The 27,519-nt window shown below is 42.2% G+C and overlaps 1 protein-coding gene across 1 annotated transcript in view; it reads right to left on the reverse strand.

Moving 5' to 3' along the window:
- prim2 (DNA primase subunit 2) overlaps positions 1–27,519 on the reverse strand; it is a 111,862-nt gene that overhangs the window by 11,891 nt on the left and 72,452 nt on the right. Inside the window, exons 9-12 of the mRNA XM_046354237.1 lie at positions 26,091–26,163; positions 24,224–24,409; positions 7,563–7,689; positions 7,170–7,252 (exon numbers count right to left, since the gene is read on the reverse strand). Coding sequence (XP_046210193.1) covers positions 7,170–7,252; positions 7,563–7,689; positions 24,224–24,409; positions 26,091–26,163 — 469 coding nt within the window. The remainder of the gene's footprint in view (positions 1–7,169; positions 7,253–7,562; positions 7,690–24,223; positions 24,410–26,090; positions 26,164–27,519) is intronic.

The raw sequence follows: 27,519 nt of genomic DNA on the forward strand, positions 1-27,519 counted from the left end.
GGGCGGGGTCGAGACCCAGGATCTCGAGCTTGTTGACGGGTTTGGAGGGTACTATGGTGTTAAATGCTGAGCTGTAGTCGATGAACAGCATTCTCACATAGGTATTCCTCTTGTCCAGATGGGTTAGGGCAGTGTGGCTGCGATTGCGTCGTCTGTGGACCTATTGGGGCGGTAAGCAAATTAGAGTGGGTCTAGGGTGTCAGGGAGGGTGGTGATATGGTCCTTGACTAGTCTCTCAAAAGCACTTCACTCACGGAAGTGAGTGCTACGGGGCAGTAGTCGTTTAGCTCAGTTACCGTAGCTTTCTTGGGAACAGGAAAAATGGCGGCCCTCTTGAAGCATGTGGGAACAGCAGACTGGGATAAGGATTGATTGAATATGTCCGTAAACACACCAGCCAACTGGTCTGCGCATGCTCTGAGGACGCGGCTGGGGATGCAGTCTGGGCCTGCAGCCTTGCGAGGGTTAACACGTTTAAATGTTTTACTCACGTCGGCTGCAGTGAAGGAGAGTATGCAGGTTTTGGTAGCGGGGCCGTGTCAGTGGCACTGTATTGTCCTCATAGCGAGCAAAACAGTTATTTAGTCTGTCTGGGAGCAAGACATCCTGGTCCGCGACGGGCTGGTTTTCTTTTTGTAATCTGTGATTGACTGCCACATACCTCGTGTCTGTTCCGTTGAATTGCGACTCTACTTTGTCTCTATACCGACACTTAGCTTGATTGCCTTGCGGAGGGAATAGCTACACTGTTTTTATTCGGTCATGTTTCCGGTCACCTTGCCCTGGTTAAAAGCAGTGGTTTGCGCGACTGCTGCCATCAATCCACGGTTTCTAGTTTGGGAATGTTTTAATCGTTGTTGTGGGTATAACATCGTCAATGCACTTTCTAATGAACTCGCTCACCGAATCAGCATATTCGTCAATGTTGTTGTTGGACACAATGCGGAACATATCCCAATCCACATGATCGAAGCAGTCTTGAAGCGTGGAATCTGATTGGTCGGACCAGTGTTGAACAGACCTGAGCGCGGGAGCTTCTTGTTTTAGTCTTTGTCTGTAGGCTGGAAGCAACAAAATGGAGTCGTGGTCAGCTTTTCCTAAAGGAGGGCGGGGGAGGGCCTTATATGCGTTGCGAAAGTTAGAATAACAAGGATCCAGGGTTTTACCAGCCCTGGTTGCGCAATCGATATGCTGATAGAATTTATGGAGTCTTGTTTTCAGATTAGCCTTGTTAAAATCCCCAGCTACAATGAATGCAGCCGCAGGATATGTGGTTTCCAGTTTACATAGAGTCAGATAAAGTTAGTTCAGGGCCATCGATGTGTCTGCTTGGGGGGAAATATATACGTCTGTGATTATAATCGAATAGAATTCCCTTGGTAGATAATGGGATCTATATTTGATTGTGAGGAATTCTAAGTCAGGTTAACAGAAGGACTTGAGTTCCTGTATGTTGTTATGATCACACCACGCCTCGTTAATCATAAGGCATACCCCAACGCCCCTCTTCTTACCAGAAAGATGCTTGTTCCTGTCGGTGCGATGCGTGAAGAAACCAGCTGGCTGCACCGACTCCGATAGAGTCTCTCAAGTGAGCCATGTTTCCGTGAAGCAAAAAACACTCTCTGATGTCTCTCTGGAATGCTACCCTTGCTCGGATTTCATCAACCTTGTTGTCAAGAGACTGGACATTGGTGAGTAGTATGCTAGGGAGTGGTGCGTGATGTGACCGTCTCCGGAGCCTGACCAGAAGACCGCTTTGTTTGCCTCTTTTACGACATCGTTGTTTTGGGTCACCGGCTGGGATCCGATCCATTGTCCTGGGTGGAAGGCAGAACACATGATCCGCTTCGGGAAAGTCATATTCCTGGTCGTAATGAGGTAGGGATGGACGATATTAGCTAAAAATGCCAACATCGGTATTGGCCGATGTCAAAGCTACCGTGCATACCTATATAACGTAGGTACATGACGTAATGATGCCACGTCAAATTCTGCGATACATGTGCTGCACAGCATATTCCTAACCTAGTCACCAATGTCTGCTGTGTGGATCAAGCAGTCAACAAGTCGAACAGTCATTTGAAAGAGTAATAACATTTCAGTGAGACATCTCAAAGGCGAAATCCATCAAAGCCAAGATAATGGAATTCATTGCCCTTAAAAATCAACTGCTCTCTGTCGTGGGTGATGTTGTCTTTCGCCGACTGGTCGAGCACCTGTACACACTATCAATTGTTAGAGCGTCGGACTAGTAACCGAAAGGTTGCAAGATCGAATCCCCGAGCCGACAAGGTAGAAATCTGTCGTTCTGCCCCCTAACTAGCAAAGAATATGAACAAATGCACACACATGGCTACATGCAGCTCTCACTTTGATCTCAAAACAAAGGCATCTAATTATGACCATTCATATGCTGTAAACACAATCCAGTTCAAAGTGAATGGCCATATGAGGCACAGGGGGGTGTGGTATATGGCCATAAGGGCTGTTTTTACACACAACGCAACACGGAGTCCCTGGATACAGCCCTTAGCCATGGTATTTTTGCCATATATCACAAACCCTGAGGTGCCTTATTGCTATTATAAACTGGTTACCAACGTAATTAGAGCAGTAAAAATACATGTTAGGTTATACCTGTGGTATACGCTCTGATATACCAAGGCTGTCAGCCAATCAGCATTCAGGGCTCGAACCACCCTGTTTATAATTGCATTTAGGGATACTGCAGCTCTGATCGCTTATGCCGCACCGGTCTGTAGAGTTCTGTCCACAAGAAAATCTCTTGCATATTTGTTTCGGTATGTTACATTGAAAATGGACAATATTGGCAATTCCCACAGTAGAGAGGGAGTTGATAGAGTTAACTGAAGGGGAAAACTATAAAGTTGAGTGAAGTTCAATCTCGTGCTTCCCTTCCGTCGGGTGATATTTATTCTGCAGTGGTCACCAACCGGTCAATCGAGATCGACTGGTCAATCTCCAAGGAGTTCCTCGTTGATCGCCAAACATCTCTGTAAAAACCCCAAAGATAAAGCCTTGTGTTCCTACTAGGTATGTTTTTCATCTCGGGCTGTTGGTGGTAAGTGCAGCTGTCCTGCACGCTGGGTAGGCGAACGATTGACATTTTCAACCATTTCATGTGTCTGAAGGTACAAACTCGGCCTTCCCAGCAGGCCCAAAGAGCAAATCAAGTGCACTATAGGCCTACCGCTGGCCAATCAGACAGCTCAGATTAACGTGTCCGCAGTAAGGTAGCAGGCATACAAGAAAGCTACAGTGAAGTAGATACGGTGAGATTTCAAAACGTTTAAAACCATGACTAGAGAGAGACTGTCAACAAATACATCTAAGAGCTTCTGTTTTTATGAGTGAGTTCATGTTTAAGTTCTTACTCATTACTGTCCACACTTTGTATTCAACACTTTTATAAGACATAAAATGTTTTTTTTCCCCTTCCTATTTCCACTCAGCGCTACAACAAGCACTGCAGCAGTAATGAATGAGTAGGAAAGTGTATCTATGGGCGTGCGTTGTTATTAGCAGCTTGGGTCTTTTTTATATGTTGAGAAATATTTATTTCTCTGTTCATAGGAGTAACATGAATTTGTGCATGAAGGACAGCTGGAAGACTGGTGTCCCTTTTTTGGTCAGTGTCAGTGGAGGAAAGGGAGAGCGGAGGGATGTTGAGAGGCGGACGCTCAGTCTGCCGCTTTCTCCCTCGCTGAGACTGACCATCAGATGCAGGCACTATCAGCCAAGTAAAATAAAAATGGTAATTATTTCAATGTTACAGTACCAGCAAAAAATATTGTAATCCGAAAACGGATACTTTTGAAAACTAGATGATTACTTTTAAATTCAAAAAGGATGTTTGCGGATTTCTGTTTTTGACATTTCTGTTTTCTCAGTGAGGCACAAGTTTAAGTTTGTTCCACCTGAGCGAGTCTGACCACAAGTCAGAGACCACTGTGAAGACACACCAAATGTGTGATGGATCGTGGGAAAAGAGCAGGTATAGGCTTTTGTAGGCTACAGTCCAAGCTATGTCTTCCAATGGTGGGACTAATGTCGGCAACCCAAATATTATCCAACTTGAATAAACACTTGGAGGTAAGGATGACAGCAGTGGTGTAGTCCACGCCCATACAGATATCACTTATTATTGATATCTATATAGCGCATTGATGTGAATCACACTGCTGCTCTCATTTAGCTATTTGCGCCTTACGGATTGTGGTTGTTGTGGTTAGCTGTTCACAAATGTAGATGTGTATTTGAAACCAATAATGGTTGAATTCAAGAAGTTTAAGCTGCCTATCAATGATTGTTTTTTAAATCAGCTGACAGCCAGTGAAAAATGAGCTCTTACAACAGCTGCACAGTGCAGATCCCAGCCTATGGAATAAAAGTGGGGCTTTTATTGCTCAATGTAATTCATGCTGATAAAAAAATAAATATCCATAGGCCTAATGGACACATGCTCAAATTCACACATTTGATTGCCCCTTTTAAGTCCATCTGTAGTTGCTACATCTATTTTTGGACACACACAAAGAATGTAACTTAAATGCCTCATGAGCTTTAGTTCAACTGTCACACTCCACGAGAACCCAAAATATAAGCTTGTTTTTCTCCAATGTTTGTAATCATCATAAACAAACACTGTATAGCCTCATAACATTGTTTAAACAATGTTGATATCATGGATGGTCAGTCCTTGCATCGATAGCTGTTCATTAATCTGAGAGTGGTGACATTTCTCCAGGCCCATCCTTTAGCTTTTTACCAAAACCGAGGCGGGGCGTCCGTTCTGTTATTGTTTCAAATGCAGCATATGGCATTCATTTTTCACATGTAAATAGGACATTTCAGTAGAGCTCAAAGCATGCCATTCCATGAGCGCAGCATTTATTTTGACTGCGCCCAATCAGTCCTCCATGACAACAAAATCATAAACAGAGTAGGGCTGGCTAATAAGTCCTTAGTTTTGGGGTCTTGTCAGGTAAAACAATTTAGCTAATCTGTACTTCCATATTTCCAAGTCCTATTCTTGAAGATCAAGGGGTATAACATTTATTGGAATGACTAGAATTCTTTGTGTTTTAATGTAAAGATATAATTTAATCATATTATCTTATGTAGTAGAAAGCGATGGGTTAGAAGAAGCCTAAATAACCAACCTATAAAATGTTTACATCCATATATGGCCAGCTATATAAACTTTAACATTGATTTATCCTGCAATAGATGCCGTTCAATTGGTAACATCCATTTATGTCTTCGTCTAAAGTAATCTAAAAGTAACATAATGTAATCAGATTACGTTACCGAGTTTGGGTAACCCAAAAGTTACATTACTATTTACAATTTTGGACAGGTAACTAGTAACTAACGGATTACATTTAGAAAGTAACCTACCCAACGCTGCTCACAAGTAAAACAAAATTGATCTATTACCGGTGGGATCATATAGCCTACCTCAAATTCTGAAATATATATATATTTTTTAAATGGCCTGAACAACAATGCATTGGCAGGGCAATTCAAGCAAAGCCAATATGCGGTGATAATGTATTAGGCCTATAGCTGGTATGGGAATAAAAAAGCATTTTATTGTGTAAGGTGGTTTCTTACGTCAAACGCAACATTTTCAGTCACCTTGTCTGAAGGACAACTGGATAAACAGGTTAATGTCAAGCCCTGCATATTTCTTGTCAAAAGTCTCATGGAATGTAGGACTACAATGAACACCACACATTGGCTGCTACTATAGGCTGAATGATAGAACAACTATTTCCATGTTCAAATGTTATGGGATGCATTTTCTACATTGTTTTTGTAGGTAGGCCACTCTGGTAGGCCTACATTATGATAAAATAGCCAACATGGCCTTTTTGACCACTTAAAACTAACTTAAAGCAGGTACAGCCTCAGTGTACATAGTAAACGCACTCTGGAAGTTTGCCCCTCAGCAGACCTGAAATCTGCTCAGTGCTAAACATTTTTTGAGGGAATATTGGACATAAGTGTGTCGTGTACTGGAAAAGGGTCTATTTTCCCTAAACTTAGTTAGGCAATTACATCTATCAGGACACTTCCAAATGACATTGGAAGATTATATTTCTAGATTATACTGTGGGCTGTTAGGCTGCGTGTATATGTTCTTCATATGAGACTTTGAACAGTGAACTTTATGGCCCAATTAAAAAGGGGACCATGAATTAAATTAACGTCCTGAAGGTCCATAACTCCAAGAGAACGCTACAGCAAGACCTTACAACTTCATTTCATTACCTGCACCATTGAACCCAGTTTAATGTGTTGAGAGAACACATTGAAAGTGCTTAAAAAGAGCACTTGAAAATATGCCCCGATTCATTTTAAAAGACACAGATGCTAAGGCGGTCAAAGCTGTAAACTCACTGAGCTGAGCTGCTCATATATAAAACCTGGGCTCTAGGCTGGAGCACTGCAGGTTTAAACTACACCCAGAATATCAATGCTAAAAATACTCACATACCTACCAAATACTACTGACGAGGCTAATGATCTCTGAGGAAAATTGCATCTAAAGTCAACTGAAGAAAATTTGATTTGAGAAAATTGGTTAACCCTGTATGAACTAAACACGTCCATGTTTCTGGTATATAAAAATGTCAACTGCATTGTTTTACTAAGAGCTGTGAAAAAGCAATTAATTCCTCACTTTTCTTAGTGTTATAATAATCTGTCAACCTTGTCAAAAGTGTGATGACAATCTACATTTTGCGCTGTACTGAATACATATTCTAATCTATACTTAACTTTTAGAGAATTAAACTTTCTTCCTTTCAAATTCCATTTCTGGTATTGTTATGGCAGACTGTTAAGGCAGACTAAGACAGTTTGACTTTTGTAAAAATGTTGGTGACACTGTACTGTTCATTTTACGTCAGTAATGTGCGTTTGTTTCTTGCCATCTAGGACTATTTATTGTCAGTAAAAGATCATTACAATAGATCACCAGGTTAAACTACATTCATCCATACAAAGTAAATCATGTAGATGAGACTGCCTGAACATATTAGTGACAACTGCAGTCAGTTAATGTTGCATCGTTCCATGGGTTAACAGAGCATCTGAGAGAACAGAACAGCCTCAGGGGTGTTCTGGGCATTACCCACCTGACTGATGCCGCTGGGGGAGACCTTATAGGACTGCAGCTTCTGCTTCAGCAGCTCTGGGTCACTGTGTCGGAATGGACACCCTGCAACCACCAGGTCATAGAGAAATTAGGCATGAGAGAATGGCAGGTATTCACAATAGTAGCTCTGCTAGGATTTTTTTCATTCTTGCATGGGTCAAACGATTAGACATTGAAATCAAAACACTGCCTTGCATTTATTATGGCTGGGTTCATAGGGAAAATTGCATCCATACATAACCCTTTTCATGGAGCAAATTCTCACCGGTATCACTGCTATCAAGCTAAAGGCTTAAAATGCTAATAATGATTAAACAAAAAAGGGCTCATCACGTGTGCAATAACCATGCATCTCTCCAGGTCCATGACTCACCGTGCTGGTCGCCTTGGCTGGGTGGGTTTGACAAAATAACCTTCATGCAACTGTAAGGGGTGTAGTCAGTGCGCTTGCCTTCTTTCCCGAACATGTGGCGGATGCTGTAGGCATATGCTTTGTCAAACTGCAAGGCAAAAAGAGAGCAAGAGAAAAGAGAGGTGAGACATGGGGTTGTAGTGAAAGAGGCGAAGGGAATGGAGGGAGGAATGGAGGGAGGAATGGGGGGTGCGGGTGAAAACAGAGACGTTGTCGTACATCATGTCGGTGGCGGCAGGGTGTTTTCCACCATGAAATATTGAGCTATTAAAGGGAACCTGCTGCAGAGGTGTTTCCAAACTCCAGACAGCCGTTACTGGATTATGGGTAGTGCCCCCCCCCTCTCCATCTCTCTCTTCCCTGTTATTGGATTATGAGTAGTGACCCCCCCCCCTCTCCATCCCTCTCTTCCCTGTTACTGGATTATGGGTAGTGTCCCCCGCCCTTCAATCTCTCTCTTCCCTGTTACTGGATTATGGGTAGTGCCCCCCCCTCTCCATCTCTCTCTTCCCTGTTACTGGATTATGGGTAGTGTCCCCCGCCCTTCAATCTCTCTCTTCCCTGTTACTGGATTAAGGGTAGTGCCCCCCCCCTCTCCATCTCTCTCTTCCCTGTTACTGGATTATGGGTAGTGTCCCCCGCCCTTCAATCTCTCTCTTCCCTGTTACTGGATTATGGGTAGTGCCCCCCCCCCTCTCCATCTCTCTCTTCCCTGTTACTGGATTATGGGTAGTGTCCCCCGCCCTTCAATCTCTCTCTTCCCTGTTACTGGATTATGGGTAGTGCCCCCCCCCTCTCCATCTCTCTCTTCCCTGTTACTGGATTATGGGTAGTGTCCACCGCCCTTCAATCTCTCTCTTCCCTGTTACTGGCTGCACACCTCTTCAAATATATGCTGTGATCATTTGTCAGAAAGGCGTTAACATAAGGAGACCGATTTAAAGCAGTAAAAATGCCAATCACACAGTCACATTACAGGCCCATACACTACAGACAACCTGTTATTGGAAAGTTCCTATTGAATTGTGGACCCATTGTTGTGGATGGTACAATCAAAACCATCAATCCGTGTGACAAAAATACATAGAATACATACACTCACCCAGTTGAATAATTCAAGAAAACCCAACTAACCGCTGATCCACTGAAAATCAAAAGAAGCATTCAACAGTGACAGCAGAACCTCTGAAGCAGAGTTTCACAAACTAAGTCCTGGGGACCCAAAGGGGTGCACGTTTTGGTTTTTGCCCTAACACTACACAGCTGATTCAAATCAAAGCTTGATGATTAGTTGATGATTTGAATCAGCTGTGTAGTGTTAGGGCAAAAACCAAAATGTGCACCCCTTGGGGTCCCGAGGACAGAGTTTGAGAAACCCTGCTCTAAAGCATCTGAATCTTTCCATTCCATAGCCACAGCTCTCCCCCTCTCTGCAGACAGACCTACTGTCGATACCGCCACCTCAGAGGGTCCGCCTGCTGTCCTGCTCCAAAATATACGGCATGTGCTTAAGAAACCATTACAGTGTTTGCGTTCGATGGGGGTCACTGCATTCAATCTCAGCGGTGAACTCAATTTACCAATCATATGTACTCTTGTAGCTGCTCAAAAGGGAAATACGGCCTCCCCCTGACGGTAAAATCAACAGAGGGCTGCGGGAGAGTGAGAAAACATTAATCACGATGGTACTCATCATAATCCATTACAGTTGCAATAAAACCCCTGGACTTGACAAGGTGACCAGCTGCATCGTGGCAATCTCAGGAGCGATAAAAACTACTCACCAATCATATATTAATTATATGGTGCTCCTAAGGATTTAGGAAGCCACTTCCAGTTTAAAGATCACAGCCTACTGTATTAAAATTGTTCTAGGAGCGCTTTGGTCGGTGCTTTGACATTTGTGTAAAAGTTTCCTGTGTTACTGCTATTCATGCATATTAATAAGTGACAGTGAGCACGGAGAGTTTGACACTAAAAACTTAGGACCTCGAGAACAGATAGTTAAGGGAAGGACTTCATCTTTTTTTGACAAGTATATCTACGAAATCACACAAACTGTGAAGTTGGTAACTTTGAAAGGCCACTGTTTCCGGATGCCTACTGGTCCATCCAGTCAGAGCCACTCACAAGGAGCCGAGCTCCAAGGACAACAATGACATTTGTTAGATAAAGCCAGTCTAATTACACAGTGGCGTAGCTACTGAGTGTCAGAAGTGCCAGCAATTCAGAGCTCCGCTGAAAGACTGCCACACACGGAGCCACTGCGCACCCCACTTCTTTTATAACAGTAATTGCTGTATTAATGTCAACTGTTTCCAAAGTAATGTATGCAAATGCTCATTGGAGGAAGATCATTGTTTTTCCATCACTGATCTTAAATTCCAGCTGGAATAAATTGGCAGCACGCTCTTTTCTTTGCAATTGCATCTCTGGTGAGTGCCAAACGTAATTCTCAAACAGAGTCCAAACCGATTCTACATGTACAACCTCGTGAAAATCTCGGCAGTAAGACACCCACAGGTGGGTGATCCCTAAATGATATACATTTAAAAAACACGTGGCGCCAAATGAACGGTGAACAACTGGCAGATCGACAATCGGTGCGGTGTGTGCTCCCTTACGGAATGTCATTTCAAAACCTGAGAGCTGCTATTCTTTCCAATGTTTGACAGCAATATGTAGGCTAGTTGAAGTGAGATTGATGTAAGGCATATCTGACGCTAAACTGTAACCCGTAACTGAAGAGCTGGCTAATCCAATAATGAATCACAATGGAGACCTTTTGCCATTTCATAATTTATTTCAATACCAAAAATGCCTCAAAGCATGCAGATTCTGTTTTGCACACCTACCAAAAACAACAAAAGCAACATGCAGGAAAACGATGAAGCTCTCACTTCAAAGCTTTATCAAACACGTCCCAAGAGGTAACAGATCCTAAGAAGTTGTCTTCAATGTGGAAAAATTGAGAAAGAAAAAAAACCATACAAGCCATAGTAGCGTGCAGCCGCTTCATTTAACCCCAAACAGGCCTTCATTTCTACTGAGGGTTTTGGAAGAGGCTGTGTGAAAACTACAGAAAGGAGCCAGAGTGAGAGGAAGTAAAGCATGTTGACACGGCTGTTGGATAATGCAGTGTCTGCCCTGTGGGCCTACTGTACAGCCTGCTAACATCTCCAGTCCAACACACGTTGGCAATGGTGTCAGAGTAGAAAGGATAAGAGGTGTGTGTGTGTACACAAGCCTTGCCGTGGCTCCTCAGAGACAGTCCATTGTGACTGATGTGGCACTAGGACTAATCCATTTGATGTGTAATGCCATTAAAGCAGGTTTCATTTTAAATCACCACTACAAGCCTTATGACTAAGAACACTGTGTCAAATAAAGGGTGCAAACTCAGGGCAACATTGAAAATGAGGGACTCCACAATGCATCATGGCTCTTCCTAAAATGCACGTTTGTCTGCTATTGCAGTTAAGAAACATGCAGCCTTCAGAGACCATTATATTAGTGGGTTGGGTAAATAGCTTGAGGACACAAGCTACATACATGCTACATAATTGTTAGGCACTTCCTGCCTATATGGATGACAAATACATGTAGTCTAACATTTTGGGAACTGTAGGCTATAGACTGGCTCTGGATTTAGGTGGAAAGCACAGAGTATATTGGATATATTAATATGTAAAGTCTTCTTAAAATCCATACAATTTTAATCCAACTTCAGAAAGGTTTCTTCAGAGAGTCCAAGTCCATAAGTGGACTTTACGGCAGAAGTCTAAGCAATCGCCATGTATGTTCAGAAGCTTTGTTTTTTCCAATACAGAAAGCCTTTTCTTTCAGTGTCAGGGTGCGAACAGAGCACAGCTCTTCCACCTTTGTCTGGCTGTGTGAAATGTATCAAGAGCAGACAGCAAAAGCGAGAGCGCTCCAAAGACTAATGCTTCAGCAGAGGCATTAAGCATAGAACTAGATGGAAACAGAGATTACATCCTGGGAGTGACTTGAATAATAAAAACCTGTAGCACCTTCAAGGAGCATTTAAATAGTTTGGAAGGGTTTAGCATGCAGCCTCTCACGTACAGATTCGCCAGACACTCAATGCTCCTGGGTCAATTACCTAATTACCTGGTTTCAATCAAGGGCAGTGAATGAGAAACTATTAAACTACAGAAAAACTAAGTGCTATATGGAGGACCGAGTCATGAGGAGGAGTGAAGGGAAAAACAAATAGAACTGCTAGAATAGGAGTTTCTGGTCTCAGTGTAGGATAATGAAAATAAACAAATACCTACATCTAAATACCATAAGATCGAGCATATTTATATTTGAGCAAACACTAGCGTTTATGTACTATGGGCCACCAGTTGAACGGGATAGCCTACCTGTCATGCATGGGTATACAGAACTAGTTAAAAAAGTTTGGACACACCAACTAATTCTAGGGTTTTTCTTTATTCTTACTATTTTCTACATTGTAGATGAGTAGAAGACATCAAAACTATGAAATAACACATATGGAATCATGTAGTAACCAATAAAGTGTTAAATCAAAATATATGTTATATGTGAGATTCTTCAAAGTAGCAAACCTTTGCCTTGACGACAGCTTTGCAAACTCTTGCCATTCTCTCGACCAACTTCATGAGGTAGTCACCTCAAAATGCATTTCAATTAACAGGTGTGCCTTGTTGAAAGTTAATTTGTGGAATTTCTTTCTTTCTTAATGTGTTTGAGCCAATCAGTTGTGTTGTGACAAGGTAGGGGTATGTTGTGACAGCAGATAGCCCTGTGGTAAAAGACCAAGTCCATATTATGGCACGAACAGCTCAAATAAGCAAAGAGAAACAATATTCCATCATTACTTTAAGATATGAAGGTCAGTAAATCCGGGAACATTAAGAACTTTGAAAGTTTCAAGTGCAGTCGCAAAAACCATCAAGCGCTATGATGAAACTGGCTCTCAGGAGGCCCGTCACAGGTAAGGAAGACCCAGAGTTACCTCCGGTGCAGAGGATAAAATTATTAGAGTTAACTGCAACTCAGCTTGCAGACCAAATAAATGCTTCAGAGTTCAAGTAACAGACACATCAACATCAACCTCAATTGTTCAGAAGAGACTGCATGAAATCAGGCCTTCATGGTCCAATTGCTGCAAAGAAACCACTACCAAAGGACACTTACTGGGACTATCATTTGTTTTTCAACAGGACAATGACCCAACACACCTCCAGGCTGTGTAAGGGCTATTTGACCAAGGAGAGTGATGGAGTGCTGCATCAGATGACCTGGCCTCCACAATCACCTGACCTCAAGCCAATTGAGATGGTTTGGGATGAGTTGGACCGCAGAGTGAAGGAAAAGCAGCCAACAAGTGCACAGTATATGTGGAAACACATTCCTCATGAAGCTGGTTGAGAGAATGCCAAGCTGTCAAAGGCAAAGGGTGGCTACTTTATAGAATCTCAAATATAAAATATATATTTTGATTTATTTAACACTTTCTTTTGGTTAATACATGATTCCATGTGTTAGTTCACTATTATTCAAACATGTAGAAAATCATAAAAATAAAGAATAAAACCTTGAATGAGTGTCCAAACTTTGAACTGGTACTGTTTTTACAGTTGAAGATGGAAGTTTATATACACCTTAACCAAATACATTTAAACTCAGTTTCACAATTCCTGAAATTTAATCCTAGTAAAAATTCCCTGTCTTAGGTCAGTTAGGATCACCACTTTATTTTAAGAATGTGAAATTCCAGAATAATAGTAGAGAATAATTTATTTAACATTTTATTTCTTTCATCATATTCCCAGAGGGTCAGAAGTTTACATACACTAAATTAGTATTTGGTAGCATTGCATTTAAAAATAGTTTAACTTGGGCCAATCATTTAGAGTAACCTTCCACAAGCCTCCCACAATAAGTTGGGTGAATTTTGGCCCATTCCTCCTGACAGAACTGGTGTAACTGAGTCAGGTTTCTAGGCCTCCTTGCTCACACACACCTTTTCAGGTCTGCCCAAACATTTTCTATGGGATTGATGTGATGGCCACTCCAATACCTTGACTTTGTTGTCCTTAAGCCATTTTGCCACAACTTTGGAAGTATGCTTGGGGTCATTGTCCATTTGGAAGACCCATTTGTGACCAAGCTTTAACTTCCTGACTGATGTCTTGAGAAGTAGCTTCATTATATCCACAAAATTTTCCTCCCTCATGATGCCATCTATTTTGTGAAGTGCACCAGTCCCTCCTGCAGCAAATCACTCCCACAACATGATGCTGCTACCCCTGTGCTTCATGGTTGGGATGGTGTTCTTCGGCTCGCAAGCCTCGCCCTTTTCCTCCAAACATAATGATGGCAATTATGACCAAAAAGTTCTATATTGGCTTCATCAGACCAAAGGACATTTCTCCAAAGAGTACGATCTATGTCCCCACGTGCAGTTGCAAACCATAGTCTGGCTTTTTTATGGAGGTTTTGGAGCAGTTGCTTCTTCCTTGCTGAGCGGCCTTTCCAGTTATGTCGATATAGGACTCGTTTTACTGTGGATATAGATACTTTTGTACACATTTCCTCCAGCACCTTCAGAAAGTTTACTCATAACTCGTGACCCACCTCTCACATATTTAGGGCTCACTTTGGGTCCCAAAGCATCGTTCAAGAAACCCTGCTCTAGGATTTTGCCTGTGCTTAGCTCCTTCTCATCTCTTTTTCTCCTGGAAAACTCCAGTATTTGCTGATGACAAGTATACCCATACCATAATGCAGCCACCACCATGCTTAAAAATAAGGAGCCAGTTACTCAGTGATGTGTTGTGTTTACCCAAACTTAAGTATTACTTTAGTACCTTGTTGCATGTTTTGGAATATTTGTATTCTTTCCGCTCTACAATGTTGTTGATCAATCCGCATTTCTCTCCCATCACAGACATTGAACTCTGTAACCGTTTAAAAACATGAGCCTATAGAGTCGCTGAATACTTCTGCAACGATAGTATTTTGTGTAGAAAACACTTAAATCCATTTTAATCCCACTTTAACACAAAATGTGAAGAAATACAAGGGGTCGATATACTTTTGCAAGACACTAAGGCAGGTACTCAACATTGAGTTTGGAACAAAGCAGAAACAAAATCCTATAAAATGACAAGCAAGCACACTGACATAAGCCAAAACAATGTTTGTTCTACTGCTCATCACACAAATGCAGAATAAACACATTTTGTAAGTGAAAAAATATAAATTACTGGAACTGTTAACATATCCAATTAGTACAGTGTATTGGCTAATCCAGGCCTAAACATCAACAGCGTTAACTGCTAGCAAGTACCCCCTCCTGATGGTTCAAATTGATTTCATGTGTTAATTTCTCACTCTCAACCACAACTTTAAAGGTAGTCTCAGTGACATGACGTAGATGCAGAAAGTAAACAGTATAATGGGTACATTTTTGCCACAACTAAGAGAGTTTGACTTCCGGCGCCGACAGAGATGGCCGCCTCACTTCGCATTCCTAGGAACGTGTTTTTTACGTTTTATTTCTTACATTGGTACCCCAAGTTATCTTAGGTTTTATTACATACAGTCGGGAGGAACTATTGGATATATAAGAGCAATGTCACCTCACCATCGTTACAATCAGGAATACGACTTTCCCGAAGCGGATCCTCTGTTTTGCACACCACCCAGGACAATGGATCGGAACCCAGCCTGTGAACCAAAACAACGACGCACACCCTAGACCCACTCCAATTTGCTTACCGCCCCAATAGGTCCACAGACGATGCAATCGCAACCACACTGCCCTAAGCCATCGGGACAAGAGGAATACCTATGTGAGAATGCTGTTCATCGACTACAGCTCAGCATTTAACACCATAGTACCCTTCAAACTCGTCATCAAGCTCGAGACCCTGGGTCTCGACCCCGCCCTGTGTAACTGGGTACTGGACTTCCTGACGGGCCGCCCCCAGGTGGAGAGGGTAGGTAACAACATCTCTACCCTGCTGATCCTCAACACTGGGGCCCCACAAGGGTGCGTTCTGAGCCCTCTCCTGTACTCCCTGTTCACCCACGACTGCGTGGTCATGCACGCCTCCAACTCAATCATCAAGTTTGCAGACGACACTACAGTGGCTTGATTACCAACAACGACGAGACGGCCTACAGGGAGGAAATGAGGGCCCTCGGAGTGTGGTGTCAGGAAAATAACCTCACACTCAACGTCAACAAAAGAAAGGAGATGATCGTAGACTTCAGGAAACAGCAGAGTGAGCACCCCCCTATCCACATCGACGGGACAGTAGTGGAGAGGGTAGCTAGTTTTAAGTTCCTCGGCATACACATCATGGACCAACAAAATTGGTCCACCCACACAGACAGTGTGGTGAAGAAGGCGCAGCAGCGCCTCTTCAAACTCAAGAGGCTGAAGAAATTTGGATTGTCACCAAAAGCACAAACTTTTACAGATGTAATACATGTATCACTAGCCACTTTAAACAATGCTACTTTTATATGTTTACATACCCTATATTACTCATCTCATGTGTATATACTGTACCCAATACCATCTACTGCATCTTGCCTATGCCGTTCTGTACCATCACTCATACATATAGTTTTATGTACATATTCTTCATTACTTTACACTTGTGTGTATAAGGTAGTTGTTGTGAAATTGTTAGGTTAGATTACTCGTTGGTTATTACTGCATTGTCGGAACTAGAAGCACAAGCATTTCATTACACTCGTATTAACACCTGCTAACCATGTGTATGTGACAAATAAAATATGATTTGAAGCCCAAGGCTCAACTCCTCCCCTATTTTGGTTCCGTGAATACCACGCTGTAACAGCGTGAATCGAACCCGTGGCACATGCCCAGATACTGCGTGTGACTGAGAGCGAAGTGTTGCATCTCGCTCATCTCAATATCGGCAGTGTTGCTTGTGGCAACTTCATTTCGCTAAGTCTACCTCTAAGAAGTACAAATAAAAACAAGCAAGGTCTGTGTTACCCATTGTCCTCAAAGTTATTATTCTTTCAAAACGATGCACAAAATGTTTTCTAATCCAAGTCTTAACTTTGGAAAGATCATTGGGGTGATAAATATGCAAAAATGTTTCAAAACCCAACTGACATTTTTGGAACTTTTGAGGGCAATACATTGCAGATAAACATTGTTAAATCAGATGTTATGAGACAAATGAAGGCAGTGTAAGAGCTATAGTTTTCATGATGCCTGATAGGCTTTGGCCATATCACTTTCACCCATTGTGTTTTCAGATTAGTGGCGATGAAGGAAAGGAGACAACGAGAAGAGGATGTTACTTTAGAGATGATGTGCCTTTGCCAGCCACGAATAAAATAATTGGACTCTGATCAAATAAGAGCAACTCTTTCGATATTGCTGCATAAATAGATTTAACATTGGACACAGAATTACTTTCCCACTGGAGCAACTCAAGTAAAGCAGCTACTTCAGTCAAGGGCACATTTCTTCAGCGTTCAAACCTGCTTGAAACCTTCACAGATCTAGAAGCCGTGAGTCCCACCCACTTTACACCCTGCCACCCTTGAGTGTCTCCTCTCGCTGTCAATTAGTGGTGGGAAGTCATGGAGGCGCAGGTGGGTTTTGTTGAGTAAACAGCGTCTAGGGCAGCCAGGTAGAGCTGCTTGATGGAGGAGACCTCGTTGGTGCTGTGGACTGTGATGTCTCAGGAGAAGGGGAGTGCTCTAATTAAACCAGCAGCTGCTTTGCAAGAGTGTGTGTGTGTGTGTGTGTGTGTGTGTGTGTGTGTGTTGCACGTGTGTGTCGCGTGTATGTGCGCGCAGGTGTGTGGATGAATGGTGATACTATACTACCGGTCTGAGCCTATTATCTCTGGGCCGATCCTGCGCTTGTTGAACACCACATGCCTTTTTTTGACATTGGCAAGGGGACAGCGTTTTTACCATAAATTATACACCGCTTACTGCCTGAAGGTAACAGATCAAAATACACAGTAAAGTAGACCTTGGTAGACAGTAGAAAAATAGAGGGTAAGATTGAGAGGACTACCCAACTATTTAGCACAGCTATTCTGCACAGTAGTGGTAGAATATCTTTCCACTAATTGGCACAGAACAACCAACCACTCTTACAGCTCTATGCATAAGTGAACATAATATCAGGATTTGCATTCAAAGTATTTGGCCTACACAATTTTACACTGCAATAGGCATGAATTATCACCCTTATACCAAGAGCGATGTCAAAAAATGTGAAATGCTTCTCAATTAGACGCGGGCGGACCATTTACTTGAGCAGAGAAAGATAGTAGGGGCTGATCAATGAGGCTAAACTGTTGGGAGTGAAATTCCTACACGTAGCCGAGCTCTCAAACATCCCATCAGGCTTAGACTGAAGTCTGGAGACCTTCCCAGGATACACTGCGGCAGGCAGCAACAGTAACTTTGGCAGAATCTGGCTGTGCTGGGCTGTTGCTGCACACCAGTGGAGAATATTAAGAATCCTGAAGAGGGGTTGGGTTAAATGCGAAAGACACATTTTGGCTGAATGCATTCAGTGGTGCAACTGACTAGTTATCCCCTTTCTCCTGGTGGACTCCTTAGGCTGGCTGTACAGGGAGCTGCTTCTGCCTCCTCAGCCCTCTGTCTCAGTGGTCATCCTTCAAAAGCACCCCTTAGCACTTACAGCTCCGCAGAACAAAGCCTAGTGATGCATGTGTTTTTAAAGTTTACATTGGAAAAAAAAGAAAGAAAAAAACTGTCAGTGTTGAAAAGCTTTGATGACAGCAGCTCTGCAATTTCCTGAAACAATCCATTGTTGTTTGCCCATCTATCAAGCCCTCTGTCCATGAGCAAACACAAGACTAAATTCACTACACAAACTCAAAAACGTGTAGAATAAAAGTTTTACAGTAATAAACAGTCATTAGGGTCTAGCCTGGAGTTGCATACCAATTGATAATCTATGCTCATCTCTTTTCAAACCAATTTCATTACACTTCCTGTGAATGATTCAGAGAAAACCAAACAAACACATCTTGTGAATTCCAATTACAGTGCCTAGTGGGGCTACACACCCCTTGCACTGTCTCCACATTTTGCTGTCTTAAAATGACATCAAAACATTTATTACATTCGATTTTTCCCCCTACAGATGTAGTACACAACCTACTCGACACTTCCAAAGAAGAATTAGTTGTGCAAACTTGGTAGAATCTTATTCAAAATGATTCCAGTAACTATTAACTCTGGGGTGTAAAGACATATCCAATCAAGGCACCATGGTTTTTTCTTTCATATTCATTTGGAAAATGCTATCTAATTCTTTCACTTTCACTGGAAATGTGGAGTAGGTTGTGTACATCAGTAGGAAAACCATTCAAATTCTAGATCTGAAATGTGCATTGGAGGGGGATTTGTAAAAATGATTTAACGTCGAAAAGCAAATCAAAGTTTATTGGAAATAAATCCTTTGATTTGACCATATTTGACCGCAGAGTGAAATGTTGAATAGGTTTTATAGATTTGTAGGAAAAAACACATTTATTCCCTTTTTAGATTTCATTTTAAGGCAGCATAATGTGATAACTGTGCAAGGGGTGTGTAGATTTTCACTAGTGACTGTATAACTGAAGAATATTTGATTCTCTATAGGTTTGGATATTCATCCAACATAATATCGGTGTTGGTGTCAGCTTCTCGAGGTCAACAGTACAACTCCACAGGTCCATATGCCTGTGTTTATAGGCTCATTACACCCGCAGGCGCTATAAAAGATGCTCCGACACGCAGCTGCTACACAAGCTGCCAACACCTGCTAGACTGTAAATGATTTTGTGTGTTTTTTAAAACATTTTTTAAATAAAGACCGGCAGCACCTTGGTCCAGACTTGCTGCTTTCATCTTTAGATGGAATGCGATTCGGAAAGGAAATAGGAATCACTAATGTAGATATGGCATGTCCCTGCATTGCCAGTCAGGAGAATTAGCTCCCCTGCAGGTCGGTCTGCCAGTGAGCCAGTCTAATGAGTTTCACCCTGACACACCTCACATTGTCCACGCTCCATCAACACAAATGTTGTCCGCTTAGCAGCAGTAGAGACCTGGTCTGTTCTGCCCTGCCGCCCCCCTGGCCTCCAACCATAGAGAAGAACAGGTTTACATGGTCCAGGCTATTGTTATGGAGCGTATGCGGTCAGAGTGCAGAGGCGCGAGACAGTGCAATATTGATGAGGGTTTTCTGAGGACGTAGTCATGTTACAGGAGCATGCAGAGGGCTGAGAAGGAGCTGGGTGAGGGCCAAGGGGCTTCTGGACATTATTTATTTACACCAAATCAGCTTCATACGGAACTTAATCAATAATGGAACTTACACACATTGGTTCATCACGAGTCGCCACGTCTGAGCTGATTCCAGCTGTTTCTCCTAATCGCACATCAGCTTGGGACTGCTTTTACCAATGCAATACCATACTTGCGGTGGACATATTTGAGTGTCTGTTGACGAATAATTTACCTTCACTTAACCTCTTACACTCGTGGGAATTTGCCTATATGAATAGGGCTAAATTGAAATGTTTCTTACAAAATAAATATGGAAAGTACATGCATAACCATGGTAGCAATTAAAAGGTTAGACTAAAGGTGAGGACAACAGTTCACCTGAATCGGAAAATATGGGGTAGGAGCAACACAAGACAAAACAATTACAAGGGTTTGAGTGAGAGGTCTAACCGGTGTCTCCAAGTGGACATGCACCTCTCCAAAGTGTGCACAGTTCCTAAGTAATTCCAATGCACTTTTATGACTCAAAGAAGAGTCTTCACCTATAAGGTGTTTTTTTGTTGCTCTGCTAGCTGTGCCGTTGAGGAACTACAGCAAGCACACTTGTAGTCGTTTTGATTGGAACACAACCCAGCTTCCCCGCCTTTACACAATCACGGTACACAATCCAAAAACGGTACATTATAAAATCGCAATCTGGGTCAGGCGGGCGTCATTTGAAAGCTTGTTCTATTGCCAAAATCACTAGCAAAATACAATCTTACAGTGTTAGGCTTTCACAAGGCAAGTGCATTCAGCTGCGTGGTTCACTGCAAACTGTGTCCACAGTACAACAAACATCAGCTCCTTGTGTTCAGGATAACCCAGGGTATAAGCCATGTCATCTTGTAACTGTACATCAAACATTGTGATCATAAATGTTGACACTGTATGACATGAGTTTTATGATATGGAAATGTAAATGACACATTTGGACTCACAGGTGTTTGGCTTGTATGACGTCAAAGCGGTATTTATTATTATCCTCAATGTACTGGATCATCTTCCAAAATACACTGAGTCCTCGTAATTTACAGCATTTCCCACACTTAGGAAACAAAAAAATGTGCAACGGTTGCCCAATTACCAGCAGGGGTGGGGGCAACTTCTTGTTGCACATGCAGCGCTCAGGTTCAGACCAGCTGTCAGTCAAAAAAAATACAGAGCGGTGAAGCGGCGACCCTCGGCTCTGACGTCATGTATAGCATGTTAGTGTACAGCCACGGCGTTCCAATTTAGGTGCTTATCAGTGTCCAAATCTGCCATGTTCAAGTCATAAACCTGTATGAGTGTAAAGGGCTACCGTGGGATATCATAGCCAAGTACCCAGAGTCATCATGACTGCAAAACAGCAGAACCAAAGAGAGTAGTCATTCAAATTAATACCTTCCGGAGAAACCCAGAAATCAATGGCGATCACGTTCGCTTCCATCATTTTCTTCCTCCCTGTTCTGTAACATTAGGTACCTCTGGCAGCCAAGGCCCCGTTTCAGCCTCGCTGGCTCCAATCTTCTCAGCCACATGCTAAACGGGGAGGCTTTATGCAGCCTGCCACAAACGGCACATACATCACTGGGAGAGCCGCGACCTGCCTGGCACCAGCCTGCATCTCCGCTGCCTCCTCCACCACGGGACAAAGACTTGTGGTTTGTGTGTGCCGCAGTCCAGGTTCCACCTGAGAGGGCAGACAGAGGGGACCCAGCCACCCTGAAAATAGGTCACTTTGAGGAGTGGCGTTCCATGACCGGCAGAGAATCTGTCCACCCGCCTGAGCTGGGAGCCGCTTAAACAGGACAAATGGTGCGAGGCTACTGTAGGATGGGGGATGTGGAGGAGGAGGAAGTGAAACTGGAGGAATGGGAAAAGGACACCCTCATTGCTTTTGAGAGAGTGTGTGAAAGTGGCTTCGCAGTAGCGAAGTCAAAGCAACTCTGAACTGTGGCGTGCCTTCATAGAAACCAGTACAGCAAGGTGAATGTTTTGATCGTCACGCTGTACTGCTGAAGTCTCAGTGGAAAAGGCCAGTCTTGAAGGTGTCTCACAATGACCCTAATCTACTGGATGCCTATGTCAGTCAGAAGGTTGAGAAGTGTGCAGGGAGAAGTGTTCACAGAAATAATTTAATTTCAGGTGTTTGAGCAGAGTGCAGCTAGAAATCAATTTATATGTCAAAATATACAGTATTGACTTATTTCACCTGACTTTTCCCTCCCAACTTGTGAAAATGGAAGGGCAGCTCAGTAAGTGTACACTGCAGGGTGAAAGGGAGTGTAGAAATTCAAGCGTCAGTCAAATGGTGTTACTGGGTGGACATTGACCACAAAGTGAAACTCGAATGTACATAAGATTAAAATGTTAATTTCCATGATTAGCTAGTCTAACTCATATCAAGTAGGCATACGTCAATGTAAATGTATGGTGTCTAATTCTGATTAAAACCTGTAAGACAATTCCAATTTCTAAGACCCTGTTTGAATCTATCTGCTTGTGTTGGGCATGTCAGTTAATATTGTGAAACTACAGTAATCTGTGGACATTTGTCTTCCTTATTGAGGACATTTTTGTAAAGTGGTGCTTCAAAACACATCTTGTCCCAAAATTACTCATCTAGATCTTAATTTTTGCTCTTACAAAGAAAAAGTGGCAAAGGCACCCATTTTCTCTGCGGTGTTGTCAATGAAAATTGCACACCATTTTAAACAATCAACGAAAATGCAGTATCTGCAGAAAGAGAACCATTGTGTTTCTTCTTCATTTGACATGACTGGAAGTGCATAAACACACATCTTATCCCTTCCCCACCTGTCCTTGTATTGTCACAATGTAACACCTGTATTTTAGCCCTCCATTGATCAATACGATTGCTGCAGTCAAAGCACTTTAAAAGCATACATTATTCATCTTGTGGTATATTCTTCTCATTTGCAAGATAACACAGCTCACGAAGAAACAAACATAACCTTCCAGAAGTATGCTATTGGTTTTCTTTCACCAAATCATGTTGGTTTTCTTAATCCATAAATTATTCAAGCTCAACTGAAAATTCAAGTACAAATATACATGTACAAAAAGGTTCCCGTAAATGAATATTGCTGCTCCTACAGCATAACTGTTACGTATGTGCTGTTGATACATTCTAGCCTATGTATCCTGCCTGGGAATAACACTTGCAGAATCCTCATACGCATATCGTTAATGCAGATTAGAAAGCCTATCCTTCACCCCTGGTATGAATTCGCTGTCCTGCTGAAAATTGGGGGTAAAAAAAAAAAAGAGTGCGCCAACTCCTTCAAGAAAAATCTCATTCTATAATTACAAAGTTTCTAAAACTGCTGCTTTATTTCATTCGTTTACCCACCATAACTGCTCACATAACAGGTACGTGCAATCAGCCAGTCAACAACACACTAACCGTACTGCCACAAATTGAAGCTCTTACCTGAAATACAGTAGCCACTAACATTACCGCCATGGATGTATACCACTAGAAAACAGAGAGACCAGCACACTTGACCTAACTAAGGAATGCACTATCGGGGTGAGTTTCACTTTAACAGCCAGAGATACAGCAGACATCGAGTGTCCAAGACTTGAGTGGGCGAAAAATTGGGAAGTGGGTGGTGTTATTCTCCAGCTGAGCCTGAGGTGAAATTCCACTTGAACGATAAAGGAATTTACAGTGGAACAGCTTGAGTGAGCGCTCAATTCTCTTGACAGAGGATTATATTCAAATGTATCAGCTTTCAAAACACCTCCCCTAAGGTAGATGGGAACCTCATCAGGGTTCTGGTGATTGAGGATCAGTTGGAAAGAACAATTCAGATGCAGAATGAGAAGTGGAAACCAGGAGAGACTAGTTCAGCTGAGGACAGTCATTTTCTTGTTGAATGTACCGTAGACATGAAGTAAGACAGAATCATAACATTCGCTGACAATTCTAGAATTAAGATCCTGGAGGAAGGGCAGAACTCTTTCATCAATACAACTATAAAGTATGAGGACATTTAGGCCATACAACAAATCCAAGTAACTTGAGCTTTTCTTTGTGAATACATTATGTTTATTATCCATGTACGATTCATTTCCCTCCTACCTCAAAATATTACTAGTTGAGAAATTGGACTGGCAATAGGCTCAACATATTGTTACGCACCCGAGAGGATCGCCTCAATTTTATGCATGTACTGTTGTCTCTGGCTGGAGCAGTTTTACACGCATTAAAAAAAAACCTAATTCATTTGAAATCAATCTCAAATCAAGTCCAAGAAGGTTACCTTGTCATTGTCCACTTTGCCCTTGACGAACTCGGACCTCCAGAACTGCAGGGCCTGGTCCAGAGTGAGGCCGATGCCCTTGAGGAACAGTCCGTACTGCAAGCGCCCGCCGTGACGGAGGTGGTGGCTGTCCCTCAACCCCCGGTGGAGCTGCCTCATGCACAGGGGGTAGGACTTGGCCGATAGCTAGAGGAAGATACATTAACATATGCAGGCAAAAGGCAAGTCAACTATCTCACTCTACCATGGCAGTAATGCAATCAACAAGCTGCATGGAATTAACCATTTCATCCACCAATGACTCCATATTCAATATTTTATTTTTGTTCTATGAAAGCACAGATATGCAGCCAGTTTGTTATGTCACCAGCGATATCCTAATCCAGACTAAGCTAAACATGTATCGAGGTCTGGCTTCCTTATCACTTAAAGCTGCGGTGGTAGGTACTGTGAAATAAATACAGCTCAATATCATGTAAATAAAGCACACGCACCTCTATACAATTGCCTTCCTGTAGACTTTCATACCCTGTTCCATGTTCCCATTTTATTTTTAATGCCCTCACCATAGCTCAGAGATGTAATGAAAAGTTCATTATAAATAAAACATTAATTGCTGATAAGGAGGAACGCTGATTTAGCAGACCAGCGAGAGAGAGGGGTTGCGGTGCCCGTCTAGCCCAGTCGTCTGGGGATCACAAGGTCCTGTATTAGCCACTCTTAGCTCAAGGCCAACATCACAGGTGCCGATCAGAGGTAAAAAATAAAAAAACAACCTAGATCACAGACAGCCTTTTAATTCTGGTAGCAGATGTCAGGACCAAGTAGTAGAGGAAAGTCTTGCCAGTAGACCAGACAAAAGCTGCTTTCCTGATCGACGGATAGCCTTGGTTTATTATCCATTTCCTGCTCACCTTCATGCCATGCCTGCGTCACCAGACTTAGAAAGAATGCTATGATTTCGCCATTGAAAAATGTAGTGCTAAATATGTTCTGCATAGAAAAAGAAAACAAAGCATTGTGTGGGTGACATTTCCTATTGTATTGGGGGCAGGGAACGTTTCATTCTGAATGCAAACATTTTGAGTCGAGTCCGTTGATTGAAAGGAAATGTTCTTGTTTATGCACCAGATCGTTAAAGGGCTTCTAATTTGATACATTACTTCCATTGACGGCGATTAAACGTAAGGAAAATCTGAAGGACAAAATGAGCTATTGCTGACGAGCAACTTGATTGGAACAGCAGCGGTCTCTGAAATGGAGAAAGTGAAGAATGCACAGTGAGGCTGAGCTGTGGCCTCGGTCAGTTTAACTGCCCCTATGAGAGACCACAATGGTTCATTAAAAACCCCTTCTGAATGTCCATGTAGAGAACGGCTGTGTCACTAACGCAAAGACATTAGGTATGAAATCTGAGCACTTTTGCCTTTCAAACAGTAATCCTTGTGAAGACTGAAGAGACAATTTGCCAACACTTATAAGCATGACATGACCCTGTGCAATCAATAGACAAGAAGTTAAAAAGGACTAAGACTGTGTGTGAACTAGCCACTTGTTTGTGATCTAAGGAGGTGTGATTATGGGAAAGCAGAGATGTAAGTGGTAATAAAACAGTAAACGCTGACCTTGGTTCGCGGTGAGTAAAGTAACACTCCCTGTACTGTTCCCGCAACAGGTGTGTAAAAGACGTTTAACCTCCACTACGCCACTGATGGAAACATACCGTATGGACCAATACTGAGATCCTGTGGCAGCAGTTCTGTCCACCTATGACAGTTTACATTTCTGTTCTGATATAATCAACATCCTCCATCTTACTTGTCATCCCTAGTATAAATGTGCCCTTTGTGTTTCAATGCATACTCACCGGATCGATCTGCTCCAAAGAAATTTTCCCAATATTCTTCTGTATGCTGTAGTCCTGACCCACGTAAGCATGGCTACAAGGACAGAAATGGACCAACAAAAGAGGGGCAAAGTGAAATAGATGACTCCTGTCTATAACAATAGGTCCAGATAAATAACACAGTCATTAGCCTACAAAGTGCTACAGCAGGACATGGTTAGGGATCAGAGTCCATGATAACAAGCTTACTCTCCGCAGTCCCCATAGAAAGTTATAATTGTGCACTATACAGAAATGAAGTCTGGCGTATTTCATTGAATGGTGGATTGCAGAGACATTTTTTTTGCAATTTCCATAGAGAAATATGTTTCAAATGCCCTTACATTTGGGAAATAAGTCCCAAATGGAAATATGCAATGTTTCTCAAATAAAGTTTGGGGACCAGTGACTATTTTTCTGGAATAAACCAAAGGAATATTCTTCCTGCATGTTCTGCAGTTGTATCCATTTCTATTGTCCCTCCCAGCAAAATGTTGCATTGGTCAAGATCAATCCCATTGATCGATATCTGTGTGATTGATTTACCCGTGCCTGACATTTGAACAGGAGCCCTCCATAAATTAACTGACTTGTCTTTGTGCAACTTCAGTATGCCTTGCCAAAAAACAGTTGTTCAATGAAGAGGATCCCCAGAGACCCTATGTATTACACAACCTCCGTAACCTTACCCAGTTAGCAAAACACTCAACTGTCTGAAAATTGCAGGAAGATACATTCATTTACACACTTTCAAAATCTAAATATTGCATCCCCTCAAATGGCCTAATTTAGGCATCTTGATTTGATGCCATGGGTAAAGGTCAAAACCCTATTTAACCTACGAAAGCTTAATACATGTGAGGTGCGTCTTCTCGCTCCGATCACAGAGCCTTACGGCACTGATATAATCCAGATGACAGAAATTGAGACTAAATGCCATTTGAAAGGCCACTCGATTAAATAGAGCTCAAGAGCCGGGTTACGGGCTAATCAGGTTTGTAAAACCATATCCTTTGGACTTAAATTAGAGGCCTGGACCACGTATTGCCCATGAGGCAATATTAACAGAATATAAAGGGTCAGATGGCGATCATTTAAAAGAAATGTGTTTAAACAAGGTCCTTTTTCGGCATCACTAAAACGGTGTAAAGCTCCGTGCCATTGACAGTCACAAGTTTTACTATATCTGCAAGCTACTTAGATGAGGACATTTCATCTAACTTATTTATCATGTTAACTTACGGTAAACCAATATCTAGAATTTGTCATTTCATGGAAAATGATGAATTATAACTGTATTTAATCAAATATGACACATTCATCATTCAGATTGTATGTCCTAATAATTTATTGAGTTTTCCTAGTATGCCTTAAATTCTAAAGGAGAGGTGGTGTGCATTAGTTTAAAGGG

Source organism: Oncorhynchus gorbuscha, linkage group LG06 (genome assembly GCF_021184085.1).
Source record: "Oncorhynchus gorbuscha isolate QuinsamMale2020 ecotype Even-year linkage group LG06, OgorEven_v1.0, whole genome shotgun sequence".
NCBI lineage: Eukaryota > Metazoa > Chordata > Actinopteri > Salmoniformes > Salmonidae > Oncorhynchus > Oncorhynchus gorbuscha.